The sequence below is a fragment of the Macaca nemestrina genome, chromosome 14 (assembly GCF_043159975.1).
Source record: "Macaca nemestrina isolate mMacNem1 chromosome 14, mMacNem.hap1, whole genome shotgun sequence".
In the NCBI taxonomy this organism is placed as follows: domain Eukaryota; kingdom Metazoa; phylum Chordata; class Mammalia; order Primates; family Cercopithecidae; genus Macaca; species Macaca nemestrina.
The window spans coordinates 91516515-91544497 of record NC_092138.1 but is presented as its reverse complement, the minus strand read 5'-3'; the positions used below and the strand labels follow the sequence as shown (position 1 = coordinate 91544497).

Genomic DNA, 27983 nt, shown 5'->3' with positions numbered 1-27983 from the left:
ACAATGTATGAAAATAGATACAATCTCCCATACTCATAAACTCACGCAGATACATACAATACTCATACACACAAGACTCACAAACATGTTTATGCATTCATACACAGCCTCCCCCACCCACTGTTCATGCAGGAAAATAAATGCATGCTTTCATTAACATACACAAGTTCACACATAAAAATCTCATCCTGCCGGTCTGGTTGAAGACCAGTGACTAATGGGAAACCATGCACAAAGCCAAACATCACGTAGGGGAGGCCGCGATTGGGTTAGCAGTGGGGCTTGGATTAAGCCCCATCAGATGACAAACCCGCCCTGCCTGGCTCCCCCTGGAAGCTGCTGAGCCGAAGCAGCAGTGCCTGACCTAGCTCGGATCCTGGGCGGATGATGCGAGGCTGCGTGTCCGAATTCCAGCTTGATCCAGGGTTTAATGTCACCCAGGGTCAAGCTCGGCTATTAGCCCCACCCCAATCCCTGCAATCAGCCGGAGGCTCTGGGGGCACTGAAGGGCTGTGGCCTGGGGCTGCTTTCTAATCCTAGGCTTGCCCTGGCGCAGAATGCTGAGAATAGTTAGCAATAATGAGGGTTACAACAGTGGGCCAGGGGCTGGGCTAAACCCTTTATGTCCATGACTTAATTCTCACAACAGCTCTGTGAGCGGGGTGAGGGGTGTCCTATCGTCTCCATTTTAGTGGTGAAAAAACCGCGCTCAAGCGACAAAACCATTCAGCAAGAGACATCAAGTTGAGGTTCAACCCTGTCTGATCCTATTCTTCCTGCGGTTTAGGGAAGTGTGCTTGCGAGACTGTCTCCTCCACGCAGGAGGCCTGCACCTTCTGCCCTGAGGGGTCTCCACCGCCCGGTCCCGCCCCCTCGTCCAGCCTGACACACAACCTGGCCCACAGCAGGTTTCTGGTGACGGCGTGGGTCTCGGTTCAGAGAGGGCCTCAACAAAGGCCTCAGTTTCTCCATCTCTGAAATGGGAATGGCGGCAGAGACCTCGCAAGGCTGCGACCAGGCTCTCTGGAGCAGCAGAGGGCATGTTAAGCTCTACATCGTCGCTGCCGCCGCCCTCTCCCATCGCGGGGTTCCCGCGTGGTCCCCGCCCGAGCCGGGGTACGGCGCCGGCGCCCCATTGTTCAGGAGGGCGGAGACGCTCCCGAGTGCTGATCCACCCCCGGGTCGTGCTCGCAGCCCGGTGGAGCAGATGACTAGGCCCGGCGTCGGCCGTGCGGGGCGCATCCTTTGTCTGCTCCGCGGCGCCCGGTGCCCCAGGCCCGCGCCCCACTCCTTGGGCAGACAAAGCCGGGGCCGCCGCGAGCCCGGCGGGCTGGAGCTGGGCTCGCACCACCCTTCTCCCGCCTAACGGACCGCCTCCTCTCCTGGACGTCCTCTGATTGGCCCACGGGCCCACAAAGAGGCCGGGAAGCGGGAGGATCACGTGCGCGACCCTGGCCTCCCATTGGTTAGGCGGGGCTGCCAATCGAGGAGGGCGGGCGGTCCGTGCTTGGTCCGGTCGCTCCCTCCGCGCTGGGGCCCGCCCGCGGGGCCGGCCGCCTGTCAGAGGGAGGTGGCGATGGTGCGCCCGGTGGCGGCGGCGGCTGCGGAAGCTTCCTCGGTAGGATTGCAGCGAGGAGAAGATGACTGACCAACTGACTGGCTGAATGAATGAATGGCGGAGCCGAGCGCGCCATGAGGAGCCTGCCGAGCCTGGGCGGCCTCGCCCTGTTGTGCTGCGCCGCCGCCGCCGCCGCCTCAGCCGCCTCGGCGGGGAATGTCACCGGTGGCAGCGGGGCCGCAGGGCAGGTGGACGCGTCGCCGGGCCCTGGGTTGCGGGGCAAGCCCAGCCACCCCTTCCCTAGGGCGACGGCTCCTACGGCCCAGGCCCCGAGGACCGGGCCCCTGCGCGCCACCGTCCACCGACCCCTGGCTGCGACTTCTCCAGCCCAGTCCCCGGAGACCACCCCTCCTCGGGCGACAGCCAGACCCGCTTCCACCACCTTTCAGGCGCCGCTCGGCCCCTCGCCGACTACCCCTCCGGCGGCGGAACGCGCTTCGACCACCTCTCAGGCGCCGACCAGACCCCCGCCGACCACCCTTTCGACGATCACTGGCCCCGTGCCGACCACCCCTGTAGCGACCACCGTACCGGCGCCCACGACTCCCCGGACCCCGACCCTCGATCTCCCCAGCAGCAGCAGCAGCAGCAGCAGCAGCAGCAGCAGCAGCGTCCCCCCAACCCCACCTGCCACCGAGGCCCCCTCTTCGCCTTCTCCAGGTGAGTCCGGCGCTCCCTCTCGGGCAGGACCCGTCCTCACCCCAGCCCCGGCATCTGGGGTTGGGCTCTTGCCTATAATTTATCGTTTCTTGCCCCAAAGACTTCTCAGGTTCTGGCTCCGGAGGGGGGATCCCAGCTCCAGCTAGTCCTCCTCCCGCCCCCGATCAATCTGGAAAGTCTTTTGTCCCCCGTGGGCTGTGCTCCCTCGGGAGGGGGTGGCTGCTGGGTGGAAGGCATCTCATCTTCTTCCCAACAGGGCTTTCTGGCCTTTTTCAGAGACCCAGAATGGGCGCCAACTTTTGGGTTGGGTTCGCGCACCCAGCCTCTCTGCCTGGGTTATTTGGGGAAGTTTGAAAGCCCGCATAGTACCTCCTTCAACCACTGGGTCAAAAGCTGAGGGTAAGGAATTCCTCCCGGAGCTCCAGTTTCCCCGTTCATTTCTTCTTGTTTATGTAAATATCAGATGTGTGTGTATGACAGGTGGAAGAAAGGTAGTGAGAGGATTTTGTTTACAAACAGTAGTAGGGACCACTTGAGGGCAAAACAAAAAAAACAAAAAAGGCATTGTAATTCATGTTGTCCCTGCACATAAGTGGATTCAGTAGGTCATTTGGGACAGGTGTGTATCTAGGCTGAGCACATTTACAAATTAGGTTAAATCTCTTCCTCGCACCATTTTTTTCTTCCACAATTATAAGGTCAACATGTTTGGACAAATACACAATTTAAGCAAGGATGCCTATTTTTGTCTCCTTAAGCCAGGATGTTCAACTTTGCTGATGTTGATAAATGCCAATTTCTGTTTGAGCCCATGTAGAAAAGCTTTTCTTGCTGAAGTCTTCAACCAAAGTTAGAGACAACTCCTATTCTTTCCCCGTTTAAATCTAAAGTGGGCCTAGAACTAAAACAAAACAAAACGAAAACCTACCTTGTCAAGATGTTGGGCAAAAGTTTGAGTTCTCTTGCTTTGAGTTGGGGTAGAGATTTGTCCAAATCGTTTGTCTAGCTGAATCTCTGACCTAAATCTTAGGCTTAGTGATTTACTGTGGAGTCAGGTATGGACTTTGGACTATAATTGAGTGTGTAGAGAATTTTCCCACGTGGTTATGAGCCTTAATACAGTCTTGAGCCTTGGGTTGGAGCTTGGCAATGACATAAGTAGGATTATTCACCCATAAAAAGCCAAGTGTGCATCTCTTCCAGCTTCAAGGAGCACATTAGCTAGCTGGGTTTTACCTGTAACCCCTTTTGGCTTTCATATAGAAAGACTGACATTACTGAGAGACAGGAAGCATAGTGGTTGAGAGTATGGACTCTGGAGTTTATTCTTATGTTTGAATCCTAGCTCTTCCCCTTGTTAGCTGTGTAAGCTTAGGCGGCTCACTGAAGTTCTTTGGACTCAGTTTCTTCGATTGTGAAATGAAGATAATATTATAGTAGTACTTACTTCATAAGGTTGCTGTGAAGACTGTTTTGTTTTTGTTTTTGTTTTTTTTTTTGAGACAGGGTCTGGCTGTGTTGCCCAGGCTGAGGTGCAGTGGCGCAATCTTGGCTCACTGCAACCTCTGCTGCCTAGGCTCAAGCGATCCTCCCACCTCAGCTTCCTGAGTAGCTGAGACTATAGGCGTGAGTCACCACGCCCAGCTAATTTTTTGTATTTTTTGTAGAGATGAGGGCTCACTATATTGCCCAGGCTAGTCTTGAATTCCTGAACTCAAGCAATCCTCCTGCCTTGGCCTCCCAAACTTCGAGGATTTCAGGCATGATTCACTGCACCAGGCCTGCTGGGAAGATTAAATAAGTTAACACTTACTGTGTTTACAACAGTTCCTAGTGTAGAATAAGCTCCATGTGTGTTAGCTATGCTTATGACCAGGCCTGTGGGGGTGGGTGTGTGTGTGTGTGTGTGTGTGTGTGTATAGAAAGCATTTGAGAAAACTATTAGGGACTTGTGGTGATTTTTATTTGTTTTAGTAAAATATAATAGAAAAAGAATGAATTAGATTCTCTGGAGTTTTAAGCATACAGTAGCATTTAAGAAGAAAGATCACTTTGGTTAGTATCTGATACGTAGATCTGTGTAATTCATCTTATTTTACTTTTACTATTTTTATGTTGTTATTTTTCAACCACAGAGGTTACCCCTACTGGCAAAAAAATACAAACAACCAGAAGTCCACAAAGGAAAAAGGGAAAGTCACTCCTTCACTGCCTCCTAGTTTCAGTCAGTCCCTGGAGGTTACTACTGTTAGCAATTTGTCAGATCTTTTTCAACTGTTTTTGCTGGGCATATATGAACATACACACAGGGTATTTAAAAATAGATTTTAAAAAATCAAAATGGAATAATTCTCTACATGTTTTGCCACTTGTGGTATTCACTTAACTAGGTATCATGGACTTTAAAAAAAAATGTCAGTATCTAGGGCCTACTTTATTCTTTTTAATAGTTGCATTTTCCAGGGTAAGAATGTATCATAATTTATTTAACCAAGCCCTTATTTATGGACACTTAGATTGCTTCTAGGCTTCACTTTAAAAAGCACAGAGAGGAAGCAGCACAGAGTATTTTTGCTAAGTCCATCATATATTTACTATATTCTCTAATACTTTCACTGGAGTTGCTTAGAATCCAATTCAATTTAAACTGCAGTAAAGCCGGATTGAAAAATATTTGTCATCTGAACTGTTCAAGGCTTTTGGTAATTTTCATGGACGAACATTATACTTACGTCTGTGGTAGTCTTTGGGTGAAAAATTTTTAGAAGGATGTCCAGTTTCGATAACTTTCCTGTGTTTTAAATATTAGGTAGTTTGTACTTCTCTGTGAATTCAGTCTGGATTGCCAGTATCTAGTTCTCAGTGGCTAAACTGACTTTACCATGATCTGATCAAGTATGGAGCATGGGCTCCAGTTTGCTTTAAACAGAAAACGTATCTCTTTGGCAGAAGGAAAACTTATAATTGAATTTGAGACAACTGGTTTGGCTTGCAAAGTTGGATTCCCTGGCATTTGAGAAGATGGTTGTACATACAGTATTTTTTAATTTCAACGTTCCTGTAAGAACTAAGTGCCATTGATAATATATTATTTCATTGGATAGGTCTTATAGATGCTTTTTGAATTAATAATAATTTCTTTCATGGAGATCTAGCTGAGAGCTCTTGCCTGCCCCTCAATTAGGACCCTTTTTTATTTACATGGACACTGATCTGCAAACTGAAACTAATTGCCCAGCAAGCAGGCACTTTTTCTCCCACAAACCCAGCAAAACATTCAGCTGATTGGTTGGCTGGGTAGGACTTTTTTTTCTTTTTTGAGACGGAGTTTCACTCCTGTTGCCCAGGCTGGAGTGCAGTGGCGCGATCTCGGCTCTCCACAAGCTCCGTCTGCCGGGTTCAAGCGATTCTCCTGCCCCAGTCTCCCGAGTAGCTGGGATTATAGGCATAAGCCACAAAGCCCAGCTAATTTTGTATTTTTAGTAGAGACAGGGTTTCTCCATGTTGGTCAGGCTGGTCTTGGGCTCCTGACCTCAGGTGATCCGCCCACCTTGGCCTCCCAAAGTGCTGGAATTACAGGTTGTGAGCCACAGCGCCTGGTCCTGGGTAGAACATTTTAAGCAGGGTGAAGAGAGATGCTGTGATACTAGAAGTAATAATAATCAGTAAGACACTGAGGTAATGACAGATGTTTGTTTGTTTGTTTTTGAGACGGAGTTTCGCTCTTGTTGCCCAGGCTAGAGTGCAGTGGGGCGATTTCGGCTCACTGCCATCTCTGCCTCCTGGGTTCAAGCGATTCTCCTGCCTCAGCTTCCTCAGTTGCTGGGATCACAGGTGCACACCACCATGCCCGCCTAGTTTTTGTATTTTTAGTAGAGATGGGGTTTCACCACGTTGGCCAGGCTGGTCTCGAACTTCTGACCTCAGGTTATCCTCCCACCTCAGTCTCCCAAAGTGCTGAGATTATAGGCAAGAGCCACCGCGGGCTGGCCCAAATGTTTGATTTTTAAAATTATGGACCCTTAGGGTTAGACAGGACTTTAAATGCCACTACTTCCTAATGTGACTCTACATTTGAAGAAATATTTCCATAGGCTTAGCTGAAATTTCTTCTTTTAGTTAACTGATTGATCTGGCTCTGCCTGTTGGGACCATGCAGAAAAAGTTGGCTGTCTCTGTGCCTTGACAGCTCTTATAGATTTGGGGACAGGGATCATAATCCCTCTCAGTCTGGGCTAAATAACTTCAGCTCCTTCAACTGGTCTTTATGTGACATGTTTTCAAATTTTCTCACTGTCTTGGTTACTTCTCTTATAGTTTTTTTGTTTTTTGTTTTGAGATGGAGTTCCACTCTGTTGCCCAGGCTGGAATGCAGTGGCGCCGTCTCAGCTCATTGCAACCTCCGCGTCATGGTTTCAGGCAATTCTCCTGCCTCAGCCTCCTGAGTAGCTGGAATTATAGTGCATGCCACCACGCCTGGCTACTTTTTGTATTTTTAGTAGAGACGGGATTTCACCATGTTGGGCAGGCTGGTCTGGAACTCCTGACCTCAAGTGATCCGCCTGAGCCTCCGAAAATACTGGGATTACAGGCATGAGCCACTGTGCCTGGCCCTCTTCTAGTCTTTTTCAGTCTTTCTGTGTCTCTCCCAAAATGTGGAACAGAGCTGAATATAATACTCCAGATGTGCTCTAACCAGCTTGTAGCAGAGAGGGCAGTTACCTCATTCCTTCTGGATGGGATACTGATGTTGGTGTGGTTAGTTCCTAATCACAGGAGCTTTTTGGCAGCCACATTATGTTGTTGACTCATTGAGCCCATTAAGATTGCTAAGGTCTATTAAAATTTATTTATTTTTAAATATGTGCTAGGTGAGTCTCCTTTCATTCTGGACTTGGAAATTCTTATAATTTTCTAAAGTATGATCTGAGACTTTACTAAATTTATAAGATTGATTGTGTTAAATTCAATTATCCTTTTAGATCCCAAGTTTGTCAGTGTACTCCACCCAGTTTATTTGCATTTACCTACAGGGTGTTCCTATAGACAGAGTCTATGGACAAGTTAGGGCAGATTATTCTTACCTCATAGGGAAGAGTGAATTTACAGATGATAAAACAATTTGGAAGGTAAAGGATAATAATTTAGATTAGTTTTGAAGGGTTTCTTTCAGCTCTAAAGTTCTGTGATGGTTTGGTCTGCATGATTCAAGGCATATTTATGCCCCACAAAGAACCTTAATTATTTCTTTGTTATCTAAGTGATGAGAATAGACTTTGTTTAAGCAAGCCCTAGAATTTAGAACTTGAAAACTCTGACTACCGTGACATGTAAACAAAATATTACAGATGGATTATTTATTTTTGTTTGTTTGTTTGTTTTTTTTTTTTTGGAGACGGAGTCTTGCTCTGTCACCAGGCTGGAGTGCAGTGGCACCATCTTGGATCGCCACAACCTCCGCCTCCCCGGTTCAAGTGATTCTCCTGCCTTAGCCTCCTGAGTAGCTGGGACTACAGGCCCTTGCCGCCACACCCAGCTAATTTATTTATTTCTTGTATTTTAGTAGAAACGGGGTTTCACCATGTTGCCTAGGCTGGTCTCAAACTCCTGAGCTCAGGCAATCCTCCCACCTCGGCCTCCCAAAGTGCTAGGATCACAGGCATGAGCCACCACGCCCAGCCTGGTTTTTTTTTTTTTTTTTTTTGAGACGGAGTCTCAGTTGCCCAGGCTGGAGTGCAGTGGCACCATCTTGGCTCACTGCAGCCTCCACGTCCCAGGTTCAAGCAATTCTCCTGTTTCATCCTCCTGAGTAGCTGGGACTACAGGCATGTGCCATCACACCCAACTAACTTTCTTGTATTTTTAGTAGAGATGGGGTTTCACCATGTTGGTCAGGCTGGTCTTGAACTCCTGACGTCAGATGATCTGCCTGCCTCAGCTTCCCAAAGTGCTGGGATTACAGGTGTGAGCCACCACGCCCGGCAAAGATGGATTATATTTGAAAAGAACATCCTGGAAATGTAGGACCTAGGAATATAGGACCCTTCTAACTGTACTGGGAAATGTTTTCCTCATCCTAATATTCTCTAATACTAGATTCAGGATCTTACTTACTTGTGTTTCTTTAAGAAGATGCCATTTATTTTAAGGAAATACAAACTGTCTAGGCTTCAAAGTTAACATAGACCCACAGTCTTTTATCTAAAACCTCTGGGTTGGATGTGTTTCAGAATTTAGATTTTTTCATTTTTTCATAAATACATTCCAGTGAATTGGGGGCAGCATCTTGTAATCAAACACATTAAGATATCTGCAGCAAAATGCACATATCTTTACACTAAGTGGGATAAATAAAGACTACCAGTAGCCTTTGCTCAGGTCAGGTTTTATTTGCATTTGCTCAGGTCAGGTTTTGTTGCCAAATGTATTCAGGGTAGGTCAGATATTTGCCACCAAATGAGTTACAGGAAAATTTGTAGTTTCACAGCTTCTGGTATTGAGCATCAGATTTGAGGGATTGTGGACTATTGTAATAGTAATTACAAACACACTATGTTCCTGGCACTGTTCTACGTGCCTTATGTGTATTAAGTCATTTAATCTCCAAAACAGGAACTACTGAGTTAGTTACTGTTATTATCCTCATTTTATAGATAAGGAAATTGAGTTCTGTAGAAGCCCAGCTCTGGCAGAACCTACATTCAAACCTAGTGGGTCTAGCTCCAGAATCCATATTATTGGCATTTAAAGAAACCAACTGTCTAGAAGAGTAGGAAACCATTTTGCTAAAAATAATTGGTCCTTAGATATTAATCTGGGAAAATTTCTACTCTTCCTTGGCTTTTAATGTGTTCGTTCCACTGTGTGCTATTCATTCATCTCCCCGAATTTTCTTTCTTTCTGTTTTGTTTTTGTTTTTGTTTTTTTGAGACAGGGTCTCACTCTGTCTCCCAGGCTGGAGTGCTGCAGCACGATCATGGCTCACTGCAGCCTCAACCTCCTGGGCTCAAATGATTCTCTCACCTCAACCTCCAGAGTAGTTGGGACTGCAGGCATGCACCACCGCACCCAGCTGGTTTTTGTATTTTTAGTAGAGATGGGATTTTGCCATGTTGCCCAAGCTAGTCTGGAACTCCTGAACTCAAGCAATCCACCCACCTTGGCCTTCCAAAGTACTGGGATTACAGGTGTGAGCCACCGCGCCCAGCCACCTCCCTGAATTTTCTGTTTGACAATGTTTTACAATTGTTATATTAAATTATAGCTCTTATTGTTTCATTAATTAGGTTCTAAGTTTCTCTGTGATGGAGAGATTTGTTTATATTTTTTGTGGGGCCCAGCCCAGGGACTTCTAAATTTTTTTTTTTTTTTTTTTTTTTTTTTTTTTTTTTTTGAGACGGAGTCTCGCTCTGTCACCCGGGCTGGAGTGCAGTGGCCGGATCTCAGCTCACTGCAAGCTCCGCCTCCCGGGTTCACGCCATTCTCCTGCCTCAGCCTCCTGAGTAGCTGGGACTACAGGCGCCCGCCACCTCGCCCGGCTAGCTTTTTTTGTATTTTTTAGTAGAGACGGGGTTTCACCGTGTTAGCCAGGATGGTCTCGATCTCCTGACCTTGTGATCCGCCCGTCTCAGCCTCCCAAAGTGCTGGGATTACAGGCTTGAGCCACCGTGCCCGGCTTGGACTTCTAAATTTATCATACCTTATGCCTGGCCTAAGTGCTGAAGTTTCTGTAGAAATTCCTTAGTCTGATTAGTTTCTGGAGCAGCATAAACTCCAGAACATTAGTTTCAAATCTTCTGAATTATGTCCCCAGGAAGCCTCCTGCCTAGTTGAAAATGTACACATTAATATAGTCTGACTAGGACTTTTTATCTTTATTTTTTTAAAACCCTAAAATTAAAGTGTGTGTAACTTTTCATCTTAGCATTTCTAAACGTGTATATTAACTTCCAGATGTTCTGGCACCCTTATAAAAAGAATGGAAGAAAAGTATTGCAGTGCTGTTTTTACTGATGAGTCAATTATGGGTGGAGAGAGTTCTGCTGTAGGGTACTTAATAGATCAGAAGAAAATAAAAATGTAAGACCTTGTTTAGCTGAAAGACAGTGTTAGATGATATTTTAAGTTATAAATAGCTTTAATCCTTGATTTTTGCCTTTATCTTGATTTTTGTGTGTGTTTTTTTTTTAGGTGTGATACAAAAATCCTTATTAGTAATATTGACAGTGTATTATAGGGACCGCTTCTTGATCACTTAGTCTTTTTTTCAAGTATACATTTTGATTCATCTATTTTTGACTAGAAATGACTACCCTGAATGCCCTGGTAACTTTAAAGGAGGATTTCTAAAAATGTGATGAAGAAGATACAGATTATGTCTGGACGCCTACGTTTGAATCATAGTAAAGGTTTACTTAAAGTAATTATCCTTTTGGGTGTATCTATGTGAGTACCTGTGATAAATTTGTATCAAAATAATCTCTCTCATAATATCACTGTTCTACAGATAATTATTGTCAGAAAAAGTCTTTCCCTATTATTTTGTCTTCATTGGAAAAAAAACCAAAAACAACCTTTCTTCCATTCTCCTTGCTCATTTTTTTTCAATTTAAAGTCTTCTATCTGTTCCTCTCACTCATATCTTTTATTTTTAGCCCCATCTATTCTTTCCATGATCTTTAAGGAACCAAATTACCCTCTCTGTTTAACAATTTACCACTTTGTCCTCCTTCAGTGCTTCCTCAAAGCCTAATTCTTCCAAGACATCTTTCTAGATGAACAAAAAGTCCTTGAAGATGTGTTAGTGTCAGCATGCATGGCGTTGAACAGTTTGCACTGAGAACAAAATCTGTCTTTCTGTGTGACTTTGACTTTTTTCCTATTGATTTGTTTTTAGTCTAATTTAGATTATGAAGCCTTCTTATTATGAAAATGTCATCATTTGTACCATATTCAGAACATGGTATTCTCTCTTTTTGGAAAAAAATGGAGAAAATATTTTCTTTTTTCGCTGGGGTGTTCTTTATTGTCCAACTTACACCCTCCCATCCCCTGCCACCTTCTTCTGAGGAACCATAAAGAAAAAGCTTTCAAAACAGAAGTTATCTGGCTCTAAAAAAAAATTAAGTACTTTGAATAAGTAGCAAATTTATTTTCCTATTTATGAATAACATGAGCTGTTTTTGTTGGTAGGTGGTTTTGAGATGCATACCAGTATAATTAATCTGGTTAAGAAACAAATGTTTGATCTTTTGAATGACAGAATTTCCCCATTAGAAATATAATTAAAGTTAGTAGTGAACAGAGTGCCTTTAATATTAATAATTAACAAGTGTGCAGTGCACTATGGCTTACAAGGTGCTCTTAGAATGTCTAAGACCTTGCAATTCACATTTTGTTGATTTCTGCATATTATATTAATGAAAAGGGTTTATGTCCTCTGTTTGTACTCTTATTGGTGAATAGTGATCAAACCTTTATAGATTTTGGTGGGTTTCAGATTTGATATTTTTTATTTTAAACCATTGTCTTTTAAGTTGATTTTGTTAAGTATAAATCTTAGCTTGTTTAGCTGCCCATATTTATATGATGAATAAATGGTATTTGGAGAAGAGGACTGCTTGCTTTATATTTTCTTTCCTAAACACTATACAGGGCTGAATGTTGTGGAAAGAGTCCAGAAGTAACTGAAAGTAAATGGTGACAGAGGAAACAAGGTGAATTACAGAATTTGACTGGGAGGGCTCATGTGAATTTCATTTCTTTCTTTTTTTTTTTTTTTTTGAGACGCAGTCTTGCTCTGTTGCCCAGGCTGTAATGCAGTGGCGCGATCTCAGCTCACTGCAACCTCTGCCTCCTGGGTTCTAGCAGTTCTCCTGCCTCAGCCTTCCTAGTAGCTGGGATTACAGGTGCCTGGCACCATGTCTAGCTAATTTTTGTATTTTTAGAAGAGGTGGGGTTTTGCCATGTTGGCCAGGTTGGTCTGCTGACCTCAAGTGATCTTCCCGCCTTGGCCGCCCAAAGTGCTGGGATTACAGGTGTGAGCCACTGTGCCTGGCCTGAATTTCATTTCTTTGTATTGAAATATTTACTTCTTTCCTAGTGTAAAAATGTCTTTGGAATTATCTTTTTTTTTTTTTTTTTTTTTTAAGAAAGTCTCACTCTGTCTCCCAGACTGGAGTGCAGTGGTGCCATCTCGGCTCACTGCAACCTCTGCCTCTTAGGTTCAAGTGACTCTTCTCCCTCAGCCTCCCAAGTAGCTGGGATTACAGGTACCCATCACCACTCCCAGCTAATTTTTGTATTTTTAGTGGAGATGGGGTTTCACCATATTGGCTAGGCTGGTCTCAAACTCCTGACCTTAGGTGATCCACCCCTCTCGGCCTCCCAAAGTGCTGGGATTACAGGCATGAGCCACTGCGCCTGGCCCAGAATCTCTTTGGAGTTATCTTAACCTACTATTTCAGTTGTACTGCCTCAAATCAGTGTTTTAATAGCAAAGAGACTTACACTCTCACCTCTCATTTTTAATCTGATATTTAACACTTTGGCAGGAAAGGTAACTAATGTTAACTGAACACGTATTATATGCCTGATTACCTATAAGGATTTTTTTACTTACATCATGTCATTTAATTCTTAAACAATGCAGTAGTTAAATCTTATTAGCCTTACTTTATGACTGGCAAACACTGGGATTCAGAAAGTTAAAGCAGTTTGCTCAAGCCTGTCAGGCTTACAGACTCCATGAAGGCAGGACTTCTGTTTGTTTTGTTCACAATTATACCTCTGCTGTCCAGCCCAGATACAGTCTTAATAAATATTTAGTGTTGGATTAGTGAAAAAGAAGGAACAGTTTGTAGGTATACTGGACATGCAGTGTATTCTTGAGGAAAATAATGTAATCATGCCTTTCTCTTTAGTTTAGAAATGAACATTTCTCTCACTCATAGTAATATGAGGAATAGTATGAGAACCTGCTTAGGGCAAGTGGAACTCCTTGAGATCTAGCTTATTATATTAATTATTCATTTTTTGTTATGTAACTTTTTCCCTTGTATTTTTCTTAAAGGAAGAACAACAGTGGATAAATGAACATTTGATGACTTTTGTAGAAAGGGTAGCCAAGTTGCAAAAGCTGAGCACTTGTCTGTAAGATGTGGGATCCTAAGTTCTTTCATTAGTTCTTTTACTAGTTCTCTATCTAGTAAAAGCAAGTAGTTTCATCTGTTAAATGAGTTAGACTAGATTTGTGATTTTTAAACAGTATTATTTGGGGACTTAGGGTTCCTCAGATGTGTTTGGGAACCATTATAGGGAGTGGAGAGGCCAACAGGTTTACTTCTGGACCTTTCACGCCCAACTCTCACCTCTCACCGCCACATCACCACCCACACTTACATCAGCTCTTCTCTCGTTTGGCTTATATTTTGGATTTGCCCTTTCAGTGAAGATTTTTGAAAGAGGAATTCTCCTACTCTCACATTTTATGCTAAATTTGGTAATTTATAAACTTACACTAAAATGTTTACATTATATTAAGTAGCAATATGCATAAAAGGAGAGAAATATACCAAAATAATAATTGGTTAAATCTAAGTAATGGGATTATGGGTAATTTTAATTATCTTCTTTGTGTTTTTCTGAATTTTTCAAGTTTTTTCAATGACTATATCCAATTCTAATTTTATAGTCTTAAAAATAAATGAATAACATTTAAAAATGAATAAAAAGTTTTGATAAGCTTGGTAAGTTTTTACTTATATAAGATCAAGTCAGATGATATTACCCAGGGCAACTTATAATTTCTGTCATTGACTAAGCAAGTTTGATCTATATCAGGGTATTTGTTTAAGTGAGTCAGGGTTTTGAAGAAAGGAAACTATTCCTGAGGGCTGACAAATCTTAAACATAGAGTAGGAATGACATATCTAAGATTTGGTGCCTTTAGGCAAAGTTTAACTGAGATCTTCAGCAGAGGCTGAAAATTGAGAGCTGGCTCTTTCTCCATTTCATTTTGTCTAGATAATTTTTTAATTAATTAAATAATTTATTTATTTATTTTTAGAGACAGAGTCTCGCTCTGTCGCCCAGGCTGGAGTGCAGTGGCATGATCTCGGCTCACTGCAAGCTCTGCCTCCCAGGTTCACGCCATTCTCCTACTTCAGCCTCCTGAGTAGCTGGGACTACAGGCGCCCGCCACCTCGCCCGGCTAGTTTTTATATTTTTAGTAGAGATGGGGTTTCAGCGTGTTAGCCAGGATGGTCTCAATCTCCTAACCTTGTGATCCACCTGCTCGGCCTCCCAAAGTGCTAGGATTACAGGCGTGAGCCACCGTGTCCCGCCTTGTCTAGGTAATTTAAAGCATGCACTTTAACGTTACCTAAAGTAGCTTTTTGAAATCGATCTTGTTTAGATTGTGCAAAATTTGAATTCATGGCATTGTTCATAGTCTTTATCAATATATTTGATTATTTCTTCCTTAAAGTTACTGAGCCCCCAAAAGTTTGGTTTCAGTCTGTCCATATGTTTTCCAATTAGATCAGATGGGATTGCTGTTATACTGGTAATATAACAGCTGTTCTATATGATACCTCACCAGGGAGACAGCTAAGCTCTAAGGGAAGGGGAAATTTATTCATTTGGAAAAAGGAATGCAGTCTGCCTACTCACAGGGAAAGTGATAAGGAGTAGGAATGTTGTCAACCTGGCTGGAGAATGTTAAATAACCTTTATTTACTAAATATTAGACCCTTTAGATAACTGAGTCTGAAAACTTATTTCAGTTTTGCATGCTTCCAAGAAACTGGCATATTATCACAGATCTTATTAGATTTTTATCATTTATTTTTTAATAATCTAGTGCTTTTACTTTATGTGAGCAAAAGGAAGAAATGAGAAGTAGTAGTGTTGTTAACTACAAGGAGGATATCATATTTCCTACTCCTTTTTAGATTTGGAATTTTTTTTCTTTTTCTTGAGACAGGGTTGTACTCTGTCACCCAGCCTGGAATGCAATGGCGTGATTGTGGCTCACTGTAGCCTTGACCTCCCGGGTTCAAATGATCGTCTCACCTCAGCCTCCCAAGTAGCTGGGACTACAGGCATGCGCCACCATGCCTGACTAATTTTTTGTAAACATTAATTTCTTCCTTTTTTTTTTTTTTGTAGAGACAGGGTTTCACCACGTTGCCCAGGCTAGTCTCAAATTCCTGGGCTCAAGCGATCAGCCCACCTCATTCTTTGGTGTTGAGATTACAGGCGTGAACCACTGTGCCTGGCCTGGAAATGGTCTTTAAAGATAAAATTTCTTTAAAAATATTCTAGGAAAAGTTCAGATGTTATTCACTCTGAAGGAAATTGGATAACTTGAATAGGTTTTTAGATTCTCTTAAGTCCTATTAATCATTATAGGGATCAGGAAGAGTTATTGGAAATAATGGGGGGAAAGGACTTGCTTTCCAATATATTTATCCTGTTGTGTTTGTTTATTGAGTCTTGATGAGAGGAAGGCATTGGACTTTTTCCAGTGTAGATTTTTCTGTGATTTTATATTTATTGTAATCCTAGAGTGTGTTTTATCCGTTCTATATGAATAGCACTAACAGTATAGTCCCACCATCTATTGATGTTGTGTGGGTTATTGAGTAGTGATAAAGTGTACCAAAAACCCAAAGCAATCTAGCTGTTGTGTATTATTATACTAAATTGTTGGTGTATTGCCTGCAAACCTATCCTGTTCAACTGGTTTTAGTTTTTAAGTTACTTTATTGCTTCAACTTGTCCACAAAGGCAGGGCTGGAAGGTCCAGCTAATCAGTGGAATTGAAGTCAGAAGAACTAAATTGTAGTCTTTCTATTCACTTTTTGAGTTATTGAATACATTTTTTGATGACTCTATGACTTAGTTTCCCAGACTATAAAATGAAACTTAATTCTAGTCACCAGTGGTTTTTGAGAAGTAACACATGTAAACTACTTTTGACTTTCTCAGACATAAAGGCTTTAATATTCTTTCCAGATTACATGGTTTATATTAGCTTATAATATAATGTGATCAAGATAGCTTTGATTAAACACAACAAAGAAATAAACACATGCATTTATATGTGGCTTCTTTACACAAAATATATTTTTATGCTATTTTATAGTTGACATATTTGTATAATTTAAAAATTATGGTATTTTCCAAAGGTTTGGGGTCCTTTAGTATTATTTTTCTTCCCCACTACCTTGAGAAAACAAAATAATCTTTATCTCATATTAAACTCACAACATACATAAGTTGTGCTTTATGTAACATTATTTTTGGTTGATCTGTTTAGAATGGATTCTACTTACTTTTGTTTGTTTGTTTTTTTAAGAAACAAGGTCTCACTCTTTCACCCAGGTTGGAGTACAGTAGTGTGATTGTAGCTTACTGCAGCCTCGAACTCCTGGGCTCAGGTGATCCTCCTATATCAGCCTTCTGAGTAGTTGGGACTACAGGCATGTGCCACCATGCTCAGCTAATTAAAAAAAAAAAGATTGTAGACATGGGGTCTCGCTATATTGCCCAGGCTGGTATTAAACTCCTGGCTTCAAGCAGTCTTCCCACCACAGCCTCACAAAGTGTTGGCATTACAGGTGTGAGCCACTGCACCTGGCCAGTTTTTTTACAATTATAAAAATAATCGATGTTCATTTTCTACAATGTTTATTGTAGAAAACATAAATGTGGAAACAGAACATGAACCCAGAGATAACTAAAAGTAATTATTTAGTGGTAACTATGGAATATTTTTAACATCAATATTTTAACCCCCTCCCTGCCATTGAGATAATTCTGTTTGGAAGTATTGCTTTGAAACCGCTCTTTAACGTATTTGAAACATTTTAATGTTTTGAAGTGGGACATCTTTCAAATGGAAATGAAAGTAGTACTGTTGGTACTATTTCTGTTATTTAAATTATCACACTTTAAGTGCTTACTATGTTCAATTTACTATGTTAGGTATCTTAATAGAGAAAAAAGCTGTCCCATAAAGCTTTTTTAAAATCACTGATTGAGTTTAATATTTTATTACTGCATATATTGCTTCATTTCTCACAATAATAAATGAGATCACTTACTTGTTGTGAAAACAGAGGTGCAAGTAGGATTTAACACTCTTCTGAAGACAAATATAAGACAGATCAAAATGTGAAAAAATTCACCACATTTAAATTATTTGTCATGTCACCAAAAAGAACGTAAATCTATTTTGATCTAAGACTCCATATGATGCTTTACTCGAGACTTGGTACTCCTTGACAGAATCAAGTCAGTGACTGTTTTTCTTGTGTCTGCTCCAGCACAGACATGATTTGTCTTTGGTTCACGTGGCCCCCGAAAGCCCAAAGCAGCCTGGAACAAAGCCAGGCATTTGGTATTTTTCAGTACTGTGGTGAGAAAAGACAAGGTACCCATCTGCCTGGCTTGTGCATTGCCAAAAGGCCTAGGTGCTACCCTAAAGAATATGCCAGAGAATAACTCTGGCCTTTAGGAAACTGGTAATGATTACTCTTCTCTGAATTTTGAACTTTGAAATCCAAGCAGTAATGAATCATAGTGTTATTGAGAGAGGATTAAATTGATCAATGCATGCAAAACCCTTAATTCAGCAGTGCTTAACAACCAGCACATACATTAATCATCAGCACATAGTAAACACTCAAAACAGTTTTTGAAAAGCAGGGATTTTTCAAAGACAGCAGTAGAACTTTGTTAATTCTAGATTAATTAATTTACCGACTTCTATCATATAATCCGTAGACTGGTAACACGTTGGTAATCAGAAATACTTGCATATCAACTCTCTAATAGGTGGTTCTAAGATGGAGGGTAGGAACAATATGCTTGAGGCAAAGGCTACCTCCTATCCTTCCAGAATGGCCCAGGTCAAGCTAGAATTATCCTGTGTCATGTTGCCAGATACAACAGTAATGATACTGCTCAGAACTGGACTAAATGGAAGACATTTTAAAAAGGCAAATGCAAAGATGAGAATCCCCAAAACAGCCATTGTCCAGTGGGTATATACTCCTTGGGATCTTATGTAGGCCCTAGCTACAAATGACCTAGTAAAGTAAAAATAAAATTGGGCTATAGAAAGATGTGACCACTCAGTTTTATGTTGGTAGCACATTGATATACACCTATTATAACCTATTAAAACTTATACTTTCTAACCTTACATAGTTGCATACAGGTGCAAGTCACATAATCTTCTTGGGCTTCTATACTATCTTCTGAAACATGAGTATAATAGTAACCTACCAAATAAGGTTCTTGGGTGTTGGGCCTAGAATTCAAAACTAGCCCTCTGACTCAAATCTGTGCCCCTTTTTTCCTTTGATGAAACTGTGCTACATTGCCAAAGCAGATGGGAGTAGCAGAAAATGAAGTAAAGCATTTAGTAGTTACAGAGCACATTTTGGGTTCTGTTTTTTTTTTTACCTCCCCTATCCTCCTCCAGCAAACTCATACATTTTCTCTCTCAGCGCTGGTTCTGAGTTGTACACAGTGATCCAGGTTTGCTTTCAGTAGCTACTGTGAAAATCAAAATTAGATCGAAGAGTGTTTCTTGAAGGCAGATATGGGTGAGGCGTGGAGGTTGGGAGAGGAGATAATGGTGGAAATTAAATGAGGGTAAGCAGGTAGAAAAGCATGGCAAATATAAAGCAGAACTGAATAGTAACTATGTGATTGTCTATTCAGCACAAAGAGGATTGGTGGTAACAAGAGACAATGTAATGCTTATCAGCATTTAGCAATAATACCACATACTGTGAAATGGTAGTATTGATTGTTTGTGACTTGACAATAAAACCTTTCATCTTTAACATAATATGGACTCTAGACGAAGATGCTAATGCATAACAATATTTTGTAAAAAAAAAAAAAAAAAAGCAGGTGACATTCAATTATATAAAAGTCATAGAATAGGCTGGGTGTGGTGGCTCATGCCTGTAATCCCAGCACTTTGTGAGGCTGAGAGGACCAGATCACTTGAGCCCAGAAGTTTGAGACCCGCCCGGGCAACATGGTGAAAATCCTTCTCTACAAAAAATGCAAAAACTAGCTGGGTATAGTGGCTTGCGCCTGTAGTCCCAGCTACTTGGGATGCTGAGGTGGGAGGATTGCTTGTGCCCAGGAGGCAGAGGTTGCAGTGAGCCAAGATCATCCCACTGTACTCCAGCCTGGGTGACAGAGTGAGACCCTGTCTTCAAAAAAAGAAAGAAAGGTCATAGAATATCAGACTTGCAAATGTGATTCATACTCTGCCATTCATTTCAGGGTGCATTCCCCTTCCCTATTTTTTTTTTTTTTTGAGACGGAGTCTCGCTCTGTCGCCCAGGCTGGAGTGCAGTGGCCGGATCTCAGCTCACTGCAAGCTCTGCCTCCCGGGTTTACGCCATTCTCCTGCCTCAGCCTCCCGAGTAGCTGGGACTACAGGCGCCCACCACCTCGCCCAGCTAGTTTTTTGTATTTTTATTAGAGACAGGGTTTCACCATGTTAGCCAGGATGGTCTCGATCTCCTGACCTTGTGATCCACCCGTCTCGGCCTCCCAAAGTGCTGGGATTACAGGCTTGAGCCACCACGCCCGGCCTCCCCTTCCCTATTTTGTAAACTTCCCTCCTTACTCAAAGGTTAGTTATCTCTCAGATGAGACAAAGGAGCAGCTGTTATTCAACTCTAGACCCGACCTCATTTAATCTAGTTGGAAAACATATTGACAGATGATATGCAAAATTTTGGAGGATTTATGTTTATTAGAAAAAATGAAATAGCTTCAGTTTGGTATGCATACTGAACAATAACAATAATATTACATCCTACGGGTACATAAGTATAGTGGTCAGATCATACTATACAACTACAGGTGTGGAGAATACACATATAATGCAAAACCTAATCATACTTGCCTAGTTAGTCATTTAATATAGTATTTATGTTTCACTATACTTGTCTTATTACTCACTATTAAAGTGAGCCCAGCCCATACAACTCAAGTTCTTTGGTATGATTTAAAACTCCAAGATGTCTGCCATCCTCATTTCCTGTACTCTTCCCCTTGTGCTTTAAACTCTAGCAGACTCAAATGGCTTATATTTTCCTTCAAGTAGTATGCTTATGTTCATTATCATTATTAATAAAGCAATCATCTGTGGTCTTACTCTTTGTCAGATACTAAAAGCGTTAAATGAATTTCCATGACCTCATTTAATTACCAAAAGAACCTAATAAAAAATTTGTATTGTTATCCCCACTCTACTAAGCAGGAATTGAGGTTTTGAGAGTTTAAATACACAAAGCAGGGTTTCATAGCTAGTACAATGTAGAACCTTGATTCAAATTCAGATCTGTTTAGCTTTAGAGCTGCCTATCCTAATCACTAAGTTAACTAGACTCTCCTTGTTTTGCATATGCTGTTCCCTCTACCTGGGATGCCCTACTCTTCAGTTTCAATAGGGGTCTTAATTCTAAGCAATAGAAATCATTTATTGATTCAATTAGGATTGAAATTTTTTAAAAGGATATTGAGGAGTTCACACAATCTCCAGAGGTACCAAATTCAGGCCATGGAGTTAGAGGTAATAGTCAGTTTTGTCCATTGAATATATTATGCCACTGACATCACCACTCACACTGCTAACCTTGGGTACTGGATGTTAGAACAAGTGCTACTGCCACTTATCATACTCCATCCATCTCCCTGTTTGCCACCAGAGAGAGGGCCTCCTGTTCATTCCTTTGAATCGTTAGTTTCTAATTCCAAGCCAGGTAAAGGTGCATCTGATTGTTGGAACCTCAATGACTGGCCCATGGCCTGGCTGCAGGGAAGGCCAGGAAAACAAGAATCTGACATTATGAACCTGTGTGATGGGGTATCAAGCCTTAAAATATGGAGAATTCCTCCAAATAGGAAGGGATCCTGAGAATGGTGAGAAATTATACTATGATACTAGGCTGCCAGAAAGAATGACACATGTCTACCCACACCGTTTCTTTGGCTACCTGCAAACTTATTTGTCCTTTAAAAACATCCTTGCAGTCTCCTATTATAACTTATACTTTCTAACATTACATCATTTTTGATTACTTGTTTTTTTTTCTTTTTTGAGATGGAGTCTTGCGCTGTCACCCAGACTGGGGTGCAGTGGTGTGATCTTTGCTCACTGCAACCTCCACCTCCCAGATTCAAGCGATTCTCCTGCCTCAGCCTCCTGAGTAACTGGGATTACAGGCACCCGCCACCACTCCTAGCTAATTTTTTGTATTTTTAGTAGAGACGGGGTTTCACCATTTTAGCCAGGCTGCTCTTGAACTCCTGACCTCATGATTTGCCCACCTCGGCCTCCCAAAGTGCTGGGATTACAGGCGTGAGCTACCGCGTCCGGCCTTTTGATTACTTGCTTTTTAAGGACTCTTAAGTATTACTTGTCTATGTAACTGACTCCTCTATACCTTTTCTCAAGTAGGCTGTAGGCTATGTCTTATTGATGTTGGTACTCCCTAACATGTACATAGGATAGTGTTCAGCATGTAGTAAATACTAAATAAATGATTGAACAGCATTAGTGCATAAATTGTCCCTACTCACCACTAGCACTAGAATGTAAGGTCCATAACAGGCAGGGGTTTTTGTCTTTGTCTCTCTCTCTCTCTCTCTCTCTCTCTTTTAAACCACCATATGGCCAGCACCTAGATTAATTCCCAGCATGTGGTAGGTCTGTGGTAAATATTTGTTAATGAATACTCCTAAATAGTAAATTATTTATCTCTGGGAGTGATGCTGTCAAAAAGGCCTTTGAATGTGAATGGGAAATTCAAAGCACTATATTATAATATACAACTAGACCACAGTGAGGACAGAAACTGCGTTATTCATCTTTGGTTACCTCTTGTTCCTATCCAGAAACATACAGAAAAGGGCAATTTGAAATTCTTTCCTAGACCTACCATGATAGTCACTATCCTCAAAAATTGACTGAAGTACCTACCATACCTGCTAAACATGAAACATTCTTTTTGGTCTCCTTTTGTATGTAACCAGTTGTATCCTGAGATTGCATCTACTCTGGGAAGAAAAGGCTGTTGGGCAAACTGTCTTGTACTTATGTTTAAAAAAGTAGAATAACCTAGGGCAGTAGCATCTCACTTTGAAGAAATGAAGAAGTGGAGGTCCATAATTGTGAAATGATTCATATAAATGTAAAATACTTAGAATTCCTGGCATAAATTGGCCTTCTAAATATTAGCTGTACTTTTTATTGTATATTGAAAACTTAGTATTTCAGACTTTTTACTTCACTGCTTCCAGTCCTTTTAAATTCATTACCTGTAATCCTCTCAATTCTGTTGATAAACAGTGTTACCCTAGTTTACAAATAAAGAACCTGAATCTAAGATGAGGTTGTTTGCCCAAAGGTTACACAGCTGAGAAGTGCTATTTGGCTGGGATTCAAACACAGATCTATCTTATTTTTTAAGCTCTTTCTAGCATGACAAAATAACATGCTAAATGTAGGTTGAGTTTAATGTGTTCTATTACATCCTTCTAACCACTGTTAGTTTTAATACATCTTTTGCCCCCGCCACCTTTGCTTCTCTTTTCTGATTTGTAGTCATTATTTTACTCTCCATGTCATAAATTTGTTTACTACTCTCTTCAGTTTGTCTCCTGATTCTTCGGAGTAGAAAGTATACATTTTACCCAAAAGAAAAAGCACATCCTTACATACTGCTCTGTCCATTTTACTTTTGCCTTTATTTTTTTGTTAGCCTAATTCATTTGTACAGTGGATTGGTTTCCAGAGGGAAGACTTGGATATCTATTATGAGTCAGATGAGTAAACTTATACATTAGCCAGGATGACATTTAAGGGCTAATAGCGTACATCCCCAAACTAAGAGTCATTTTAGCCAGTGTAAAAGATGAAACACAAGTTGGTCAGAAATAGAGACAATAGCAAGTAATGATATTGAGTTGCTACAAATGCTTTGCAACCTAGTAATGTACTTTTATGTGTATCAATTATTTTTAACTTGTGCATAATACTGAAAAATTCCAAATGGATTCCAGACATTTATTGCAAACCAAAAATTTACTTAAACTTGCTGTTTTAGAGAATTATTTTTCTTAGCATATGGTCTTTCTTGTTCATAGCAAGCCTTTTAACAGTTTATCAGAATGTAAGCATTTCTCTTTGCTGTATTTCTTTTAGTTGATGATCTTGTGTAATAGGGCACTCATTTAGAAATATACACACTTAAAATCAATGTTTAAATGGTCTTCAGGGACTAAAGCCACAAGCAGCAGGATGCTGTTGCTGTTGCATTCTGTTTCCTTATTGCTTAACCAATCTGCAATGGTGACATCCTCTTTTTCCTTCTTCTTGTTCTTTTTTTTTTTTTTTTGGTTAACCAGACCAAATTTCAGATCCTCTTTATTTTTTCTTGCCATGCTCAAATTGGTCTTTAACAATGCTTCACTAAAGTGCTTCTGTTTGACTTTACATTTATTTAAGTAATAAAGAAAAGGGTGTGCTTTTATCAAGTTTACACTGGGCTTTCTGTTATACAAAATAAGGTTCTTTTACATTCATCAGATCTTTGTTCATCACCCACTGTGCACCTAGCTGGGCTAGATAGATACTGGAAAGACAAATAAGACCTGGTTTCTGTCATTGAGAACATAGCGAAGGATATAGAAAATTAGACTACAGAATGGTAAGTTCTATCATAGTGGTATGTACTACAGAAGCAGAGAGAGGACTCCTTACCCAGACTTTTAGGGGATGAAGGACAATGTCAGGAAAGGCTTTCTGAGGGAAGTTTTCTCTGAGCTGAGTCTTGAGAACAAATAGGAATTATTCAGGTAGAAGAGGGGGAGGACACTGTAGGAAGAGGAAACAGCAGCATGTTGAAAAAGTACAGAGGTAAGAGAGCACATACATGGCCCATTTAGGGAACCAAAGTCCTGAGTGGCTCGAGTAGGGGAGGAAAAGATACATGAAAGTGGAACAGAGAATGAAGAGATTTGAGGCTGGGATGGTCCAAAGTTGCCAGATCATGACGTGTTCTCCATGTCATGCTCAAAAATGTATTCTAAGAGCCATGAAGAAGTATAAGCCAGGAAGTGACATGATGAGATTTGTGTTTGGAAAGATCAGTCTAGAAACTGCAACATACTTCTGTAAGCGCAAATGATCATCAGCAAAGATAGTTAGAGGGCACTTATTGTCTCTTTAAATCTTTTCCATCATTAATTTTGGATTAAATGCTAGATAACATAATAATAGAGGGTTTATGAGTGAGTTTCCTGTCTTCTGTTATTAAGCAAACATTTGAAACCTATTTTGCTTGTTGGTATAATACATAGACTTAGATAATTAAAATTAGAGACTTGACAAAGCTACCAATTGGTGCTGGACCTCCTGATGGATCTGGTGTTAGGTTAAACAAACGTAAGTGCCTTTTGTGTGCCAGGCAGTGTGCTAGGAACTGAAGAGAGAATGGCAAATGACTTGGGCATTCACAATCTAGTGGAGAGACAGATTCATACACGAATGCAAGTGCTCTAGAATACTTACGTATTAGCTTCCTTAATGTACATTTTCACTTTCAGTCCTTACCTTAAACTTAAGTATGGATGAGGAAACCGAAGATAAGAAGTATTTAACTTACTCAAGGTCATGTAATAATGAGTGGTAAATAGGCACGATTCAGTATTCAAAGTACCTAACTCAATTTTTTCCATGCCATATTGTACTGCTTCTCTTGACGAGGCAATGCATATATACTTTTGAGCCTGAAGTAGTTTTCTTCCTCTCTTTTCTTAGTTCTTTCTAATGCTACCCAAACCAGTAATGTTCAGCCTTGAAGTATCCAGTCATTGTTGGTTAAAAGTACAGGCTCTGAAGTCAGGTTGTCTGGATTCCAATCCCAGCTCCATCTCTTGCTCCCTGTCTGTCAGCCTACATCATAGAATTAGGAGATGATGTCGGTAAAGCACTTAAAACAGTGAAAGCACAGGGAAAGAATTCAATTGATGTTACCTAAAATTGTCATTGGAATAGCAATTCATCTACTTTCCAAACATTCAGGAAATTTTAATAAAATGCATTTAAACTATCCAACTTTATTGAAGTTAATCTTGGTGAAGAGCTTTTGCCTCGTGTGCATATTTGAAATCTGACTTCTTGTTCAGGGCATCAGTGACCTGTGGCAAAGATGCCCCAAAAATATCTAGGAAAATGTGCCTGTGAGAGTAACATAAAGATACTTAAAAACTTTTGTATTATGGAAAATTTTGAATATATACCAAAATTAACAGAGTAGGGTTTTGACCTTTCTCATATCTCTCACCCACCTGCACAACCAACTATCACTCCATGGCCAGTCCTGCCTCATCCACACCCCTATCCATTTATGTTGCTAAAGCTAAATCTAGAGACTTGATTGATTGATCATTTTTTGAGAGAAGTAATGAAAAATGGTGGCTTTTTTGTTGTTATTATTTCTGGCATTGTTAAATACCTAGTAGCCCAACTGAGGATGAAAACTTGCAATGTAAGTACTCCTGGAATTGTTTGGGTAGGGTAGGATACAGATTATTACCCAGTTTCTACATGTGAAGAAACTATGACTCAAAGAAATTCTTATCAATGGTCATATTAGCTACAAACAACTTGTGCTAAAATTTGTCATTGGAACCATGCTCATTCCATAAATATTTATTGAGTTCAATAAAATATTTCTTTTTAAATGTCTATGGCCAAAATTATGTTTATAACAAGGGCATTTTTATTTTGATCACCTAATTTCTTCTTTTATTACATTAGAATTTAAAGTACTTCCCTTCTCCTCTGTCCTATCCTAATTCTTAGCTAGTAGAGTGACTTTAGGGATAATACAGAGGAAATTTTGGTCTCCAGCAGAGGGTCAGTTGCAACTATGAAAACAACTCAGGCAAATGGTCTATTGATAGTGGAACTTTTCATTATAAAAAGTTCTTTTCAAATTCCAGGATATTGGTTGCTTGGTCACTGAAGAGTCTGTACTACCATTCAATAGCACCCTGGGTGTCTGAGCAGACCTGGTTAGGAATGTACTGCTCATTTTGAATGAAATAAATAAAAAGGATAGAGAAGCTGCCCCAAGCATTGCCAAACATTCTACATCTGATGTATCATTGATACAAAACGTAAGTCTTTTAGAGTATACCCTAAAATACAAATAATTTTCATTTTGAATGTTGCCATCTTTGACTATAGCCACATATCCTTTAATATATACGCACACATACACTGACTCCAGGGCATTGATGAAAGTTCATTGCTTTCTTGGTCTCTGGGTGAGTAAAGTTGCTTTAATATGTCAGGTTTGATTTTGTCAACAAAATACCCCAGTGTACCTACCTTCTTTATTCCCATTCTTTAATTTTTATGTCCTTGGACCTCATAATTTCCCCAAAGTTTTGTGTGCCGTTCCCTCAACAGCAGAAGTAATAGTACTTGATGAAGTATGACTTCGATATTAGTTTAGTTATATATCGGGTATGTTTATTCCCCTGGGCTTTCCAACTGAGGGAGCCCAGCATGAACTCCTACTTTGGAAAATATCTGAGTGGGCAGACCCATTTGCCACATTACCCTCATTGTCTGTCTTTGTTTATTCAGCTGAAAAGCAAGTACTTGCCTCTTACACAGCCAGTCATGAATCTTAGAGTCTCAGAAGCTGTTAAAACGGGTAGAAAAATTGTTATGGGAAGGGAGAGGATGAAAATTGTTATCAGGTATTGACATAATGTGCAAGTAAAGGTGCTCTTTTAGAGAAGAGCATAATGACTTCAGGTGGTTATAAAGCACAACTCGGGCAACATTTTTATGGGCCTAGTTTATTAGGGTCTTTGATTTTTATGCAATTCTCCTACCTTGTGGGTAAGAGACAATGATAATTCATTGGCACACATGATTCATTTTTACTACAATAGGGGAAAAACTAGGTTTTTAGGATATTAGCATACCATCTGGTGCACAGGTAATGATAAATATCCTGTGGTCATAACAACATGCACATGCTCTTGGCATTTATTTTTCTGGCTATCTTCATCTTTCAATTGGATTTTTTTTAGCAGGCTGCTAAAAAGTCTCTTTGCATTCATTCTTTCCCTGGTCCATTTTCACACTGTAGCCAGAATTATGTTTCTAAGATGTAGATCTGATTATTCCTCCTCTCTTGTGTAAAATTCTTCCATGGCTATCCAGTTGCTCTTAGGAAAGGCCTTCACCTGTCACCACTTCCTTTTTTTTTTTTTTTTTTTTTTTTTTGAGACGGAGTCTCGCTCTGTTGCCCAGGCTGGAGTGCAGTGGCCGGATCTCAGCTCACTGCAAGCTCCGTCTCCCAGGTTTACGCCATTCTCCTGCCTCAGCCTCTCGTGTAGCTGGGACTACAGGCGCCCACCACCTCGCCCGGCTAGTTTTTTGTATCTTTTAGTAGAGATGGGGTTTCACGTGTTAGCCAGGATGGTCTCGATCTCCTGACCTCGTGATCCGCCCGTCTCGGCCTCCCAAAGTGCTGGGATTACAGGCTTGAGCCACCACGCCTGACCACCTGTCACCACTTCTGACCCCATTCTGTGTCCCAGCCAAAATGCACTTTTTCCAGTTCTCTGTAGT

The 27983-nt window shown here is 41.0% G+C and overlaps 1 protein-coding gene across 1 annotated transcript in view; it reads left to right on the top strand.

Annotated features, from left to right (window-relative positions):
- Positions 1 to 1526: 1526 nt before the first annotated feature.
- LOC105487140 (multiple EGF like domains 9) overlaps positions 1527 to 27983 on the top strand; it is a 114021-nt gene continuing 87564 nt past the window's right edge. Inside the window, exon 1 of the mRNA XM_024794567.2 lies at positions 1527 to 2278. Within this exon, the coding sequence (XP_024650335.2) occupies positions 1669 to 2278 (610 nt within the window). The 5' untranslated portion in view covers positions 1527 to 1668. The remainder of the gene's footprint in view (positions 2279 to 27983) is intronic.